The following is a 6,028-nucleotide window of genomic DNA, read 5'->3' on the forward strand; positions in this document are numbered from 1 at the left end:
TAGATCATATTCCTTAGAAGTGAATTATAGATAATTAAATGTTCGAACCGCGCCCGCCTATACTGACGCATTGTGTGCAGCTGGTACCCCCCCCCCGCGCATACGCTATTACGCTATGTATTAACTCTCATATCTCGCGAGCGAAATGAGTTACATTTCTAGAAATCTACATACATATAGACACATGTCTTAGCTATAATCTCTGTGAATAATGAGTTTATTGACGCACGATTAGTCAATATATTAGCAAATATATGCGCGCTGTATCGCTCATATAGGCTAATATACGCACGGCTATAGACGCCAGGCAAGTGTATTAACTCTCATATCTCGCGAACGAATTGAGTTACACATCTAGAAATCTAGATACCTATAGACACGTCTTAGCTATAATTTTTGTAAATATTGAGTTTATTGACGCACGATTAGTCAATATATTAGCAAATAGATGCACGCGGAAGTGAATTACAGATGATTAAATGTTCGAACCACCCAACTCCAAACCCGACTCCGCGCCCGCCGGCACCTCGCAACACGCGTGTTTGTTTACATATAGCTTTGTGACGTACGGTGTTCGGGAGTTCTGCGATGATAACCTCGTAATTTCTCAGCATCTCATAAGGTGAATGGAACATTTTACCAATTTAGTGGTGTCAGTTAGTCACGGATATGTCACAGTAAGTACTAACCGTATATGTTTTACATACGTTCAGTTCACCTATTTTGCACACAGGCGGTCGATCATTGTGAAAAATTGTGTGAATATTTATTTTTATTGAGACGTTCCAACTCCCAAATGCCTGTGCTTTCAACAGTCTTGTACGTCAATGCACGTGCGTCAAGAGCCACAAACTCAACACAATTTCATCTCTGTTAATGTTATTGTTGACGCCTGAATGCGTGATTGATCAGGGAGGGGGTGCATGTAAGAGCCTGAGGGAGACATTTTCTTTGGGGTTCCGAAAAACACAATTCCACTTGACAATTTCATGGGCCTTTTCAATTGGAAGCTCTGCATAATGGACCCCCAACAAGCCCTTTGACTGACTAGTCAAGAAATTCAAAGGTCTGTATATTGCTCTTATTTAGCCGCCGATAGTTCTTATTTAGAACAAAGTCTTCATTGTTAGCTTCTAAAACTACAGACCATCCGCTGACCACTGTGGAGACGTGCGCCGGGCCTCGAATTTAGCGCACGCCTCCACTGCGGACAGCGCTTCAAACTTGAACATCCCCCGCGGTCGCGTGCGCATATCCCGCGGAACTGCGCGTCTCATCCGTGCGCAGCGCTCAGGATCAACAGCAAAGCTGTGCCACGCAATCTTGTATCATGTCTCTCTGGATACATATAGACACATGTCTTACCTATAATCTCTGTGAATATTACGCACGGCTAAAGGCGGCAGGAAAGTGTATTAACTCTTATATCTAGTGACGAGTTGGGTTATAGTGTCAAATTTGGCACAGAGCTTCCTTAGCGGTCTACCAACTAATATTGAAGGGGGTGCCCATTGCAATCGGTTCTAGTTAATGATTTATGGGATAGTCAAGTTTGACCTAAAATTACGAATTGGGTTACCTGTGGTGAGTATGTTTTTTTGTCTAATTCGGCTTAGAACAAATAAAAGTGTGGCGTTTTGAGGCTTAATTGATAATGTTTACTTTTTATTACGCTATTTACGTCAATTCTACAAGCATACTGACTAGCACAGGCACTTGAAACGTTTCAATAAAATATAATGCTAAATAAATACGAAATCTAATAGTAATACTAGTACTACAAATTTCTTAATGTTTCTATACTCTATTTCAGTTTCACCTATTATTGCCGACAGTTTCCTGTCAATTCCGTGTAAATGCTCTATGCACACACACTAACGCCGCCATTGCTCACTGTGCACAGTGACTGTTAATATATATAGTGTAAAATAATTTAATATATATAAATTCCATGTAGCATACGTATCCCATTTTGTACTGCCTGTAAAAAACATTCTAACAAACATATTTTTGGTAATGGAATTTGCTCAGCCTAACATTCAACGATTTTATGCACCCGAGCTGGGAAATCTGAGTTTCGTCCAAGCTGCCTACAATTTACTGCTATTGTCTGCTGTCAGTATTGACATAACAGCCGTGCTCTGCGTCACGCGATTAATGATAGACAATGGATCCTGATTCTTCTCAGGGAGTGGAACAAGGAGCTGCGGAGTGCTAGCGAAGATGGTCAGTCACTGCCGAGCCTGCGACGCGCCATGTTCCGCTGCTTTGGAAGACAGTCAATGCTTCTGGGTCTCCTGCTACTTATGGAGGTGAGCACCTTATCGCAAGGCAGTGTTTCCCCTGGCCAAAAACGCCTGTGAGGTGGTAAATTTTTTTTGGTGTGTTTGCGCATTTTGAGATCCTAATAAAAAGCGTCCAGGGAAATTTTTGAAAAAATGGTTGAATTTGGTGCATTCTAAGCTATTCTGAACATATTGTATGAGACTATTGTATGAGAAAGTGTAGTTTATTGATAGAAGAACTCAAGAACAGTGATTTTCATCAGCCAGGCTGTGTTTTGGACAAATTTCTGTGTGGCGGCTGAGAATTTGAGCGAGGCGGCCTGCCTCGCTTAGACTGTCAATGCAGGGGAAACACTCGCAAGGCAATGCTTTGCATTTATTTAGTTAACTTGCATACTTAACCTCACTCAGCATCAGCCTATCAGCAGCAACACCAACTAGGTATGTCCTTGCAATTGTAAAAATACTTTTAGTAAGAGTTATTATAATGAATTAAATGACCAAATGTACGAAGATCCTGCTTGTCAGTGAAGGCACAGGAACAGGCTAGGTGCACGTCGTGTATTCGGGCTGGAGGCCAATTTACAGGTGCATTACAACACAAAATGTGCCAGTGGAAACACACGTAAACTACAACGTTTAGCTAAAATGCAACATGGTAGCTGGCGAGAGCGTGTCAGACAATGTGGATGTGTAACACGGATGCACAATGTGGTTATCAAACATGCATACTTAAGTTAGCAGTGCAGTTTAGCTGTGGGGCTATGTCCTGGTCCTTGGCATTTAGTCAGGTCCCTTAGCATCATGATCGTTACAGAGCGGACAAAAGCATCAACCTTGGCACAGTTGTAGCTTATGGCAGTACTATAAATATTAGAGGGGGTGCCCAATGTAGATATTCCTTAGAAGTGAATTATAGATGATTAAATGTTCGAACCGCGCCCATGTTTGCGCATTTGAGATCCTAAATAAAAAGCGTCAGGGAAATTTTTGAAAAAATGGTTGAATTTGGTGCATTCTAAGGTATTCTGAACATATTGTATGAGACTATTGTATGAGAAAGTGTAGTTTATTGATAGAAGAACTTCAAGAACAGTGATTTTTCATCAGCCAGGCTGTGTTTTGGGACAAATTTCTGTGTGGCGGCTGAGAATTGAGCGAAGGCGGCCTGCCTCGCTTAGACTGTCAATGCAGGGGAAAACACTCGCAAGGCAATGCTTTGCATTTATTTAGTTAACTTGCATACTTAACCTCACTCAGCATCAGCCTATCAGCAGCAACACCAAGGTATGTCCCTTGCAATTGTAAAAATACTTTTAGTAAGAGTTATTATAATGAATTAAATGACCAAATGTACGAAGATCCTGCTTGTCAGTGAAGGCCACAGGAACAGGCTAGGTGCACGTCGTGTATTCGGGCTGGAGGCCACATTTACAGGTGCATTACAACACAAAAATGTGCCAGTGGAAAAACACGTAAACTACAACGCTTCAGCTAAAATGCAACATGGTAGCTGGCGAGAGCGTGTCAGACAATGTGGATGTTTAACACGGATGCACAAATGTGGCTTATCAAACATGCATACTTAAGTTAGCAGTGCAGTTTAGCTGTGGGGCTATGTCCTGGTCGCTTGGCATTTAGTCAGGTCCCTTAGCATCATGATCGTTACAGAGCGGACAAAAGCATCAACCTTTGGCACAGTTGTAGCTTATGGCAGTACTATAAATATTAGAGGGGGTGCCCAATGTAGATATTCCTTAGAAGTGAATTATTAGATGATTTAAATGTTCGAACCGCGCCCACCTATACTGCGCATTGTGTACAGCTGGTAACCCCCCCCCCCGCGCATAACGCTATTTACGCTATGTATTAACTCTCATATCTCGGCGAGCGAAATGAGTTACATTTTCTAGAAATCTACATTACATATAGACACATGTCTTAGCTATAATCTCCTGTGAATAATGAGTTTTTATTGTACGCACGATTAGTCAATATTATTAGCAAATATATGCGCCGCTGTATCGCCTCCATAGAGGCCTAATATACGCACGGCTATAGACGCCAGGCAAGCTGTATATTAACTCTCATATCTCCGCGAAACGAATTGAGTTACACATCTAGAAATCTAGATACCTATAGACACGTCTAGCTATATATTTTTGTAAATATTGAGTTTTATTGACGCACGATTAGTCAAATATATTAGCAAATAGATGCACGCGGAAGTGAATTACAGATGATTAAATGTCTCGAACCACCCAACTCCAAACCTCGACTCTGCGCCCGCCGGCACCTCGCAAGCACGCGTGTTGTTTACATATTAGCTCTTGTGACGTACGCCGCTGTTCGGGAGTTACTGCGATGATAACCTCGCAATTTTCAGCATCTCATAAGGTGAATGGAACATTTTACCAATTTTAGTGGGTGTCAGTTAGTCACGGATATGTCACAGTAAGTACTAACCGTATATTGTTTTACATACGTTCAGTTCACCTATTTTTGCACACAGGGCGGTCGATCATTGTAAAAATTGTCGTGAATATTTATTTTATTGAGACGTTTCAACTCCCAAATGCCTGTGCTTTCAACAGTCTTGTACGTCAATGCACGTGCGTCAAGAGCCACAAACTCCACACAATTTCATCTCTGCTTAATGTTATTGTTGACGCCTGAATGCGTGATTGATCAGGGAGGGGTGCATTTAAGAGCCTGAGGGGAGACATTTTCTTTGGGGTTCCGAAAAACACAATTCCACTTGACAATTTCATGGGCCTTTTCAATTGCGAAGCTCTGCATAATGGAGCCCCAACAAGCCCTTTGACTGACTAGTCAAGAAATTCAAAGGTCTGTATATTGCTCTTATTTAGCGCCGATAGTTCTTATTTAAACAAAGTCTTCATTGTTAGCTTCTAAAAACTACAGACCATCCGCTGACCACTGTGGAGACGGCTGCGCGGCCTCGATTTTAGCGCACGCCTCCACTGCGGACAAGCCCGCTTCAAAACTTGAACATCCCCGCGGTCGCGTGCGCATATCCGTGCGGAACGCCGCGTCTCATCCACGTGCCGCCAGCGCTCAGGATCAACAGCAAAGGCTGTGCACCGCGCAATTTGTAATCATGTCTCTCTGGTATACATATAGACACGATGTCTTACCTATAATCTCTGCGGAATATTACGCCAGGCTAAGGCGCAGGAAAGTGTATTCAACTCATCATATCTAGCTGACGAAGTTGGGTTTCAGTGTCAATTTGGCCAAGAGCTTCCTTACCGGTCTTACCAACTAATAATTGAGAGGGCGTGCCCAGTTTGCAATCGGGTTCTGAGTTATGGAACGCAATGATAGCATTTATGGCGATAGTCAAGTTTGACCTAAATTACGAATTGCGAGTTACTGTGCGTGGAGTATTTTTTTTGTCTAATTCGGCTTAGAACATAATAAAAGTGTGCGTTTGAGGCTAACTTGGATAATGTTTACTTTTTATTACCGCTACTTTACGTCAATTCCTACAAGCATACTGGCTAGCACAGCCGCACTTGAAACGTTTCAATAAATATTAATGCCTAAATAAATACGAAATCTAATAGTAATACTGAGTACTAACAAATTCTTAATGTTCTATACTCTAATTGTCAGTTTCACCTATATGGCCGACAGTCCTTGTCAATTCCGTGTAAATGCTCTATGCACACACAACATTACGCCGCCATTGCTCACTGCTGCACAGCTGTGACATGTTA

At 42.1% G+C, this 6,028-nt stretch overlaps 1 protein-coding gene across 1 annotated transcript in view; it reads left to right on the forward strand.

Moving 5' to 3' along the window:
* LOC106810678 (multidrug resistance-associated protein 4-like) overlaps window positions 1-6,028 on the forward strand; it is a 44,168-nt gene that overhangs the window by 6,044 nt on the left and 32,096 nt on the right. The window contains exon 3 of the mRNA XM_014814108.1: window positions 2,189-2,312. Coding sequence (XP_014669594.1) covers window positions 2,189-2,312 — 124 coding nt within the window. The remainder of the gene's footprint in view (window positions 1-2,188; window positions 2,313-6,028) is intronic.

Source organism: Priapulus caudatus, unplaced genomic scaffold, assembly GCF_000485595.1.
Source record: "Priapulus caudatus unplaced genomic scaffold, Priapulus_caudatus-5.0.1 Scaffold462, whole genome shotgun sequence".
NCBI classification, from domain to species: domain Eukaryota; kingdom Metazoa; phylum Priapulida; class Priapulimorpha; order Priapulimorphida; family Priapulidae; genus Priapulus; species Priapulus caudatus.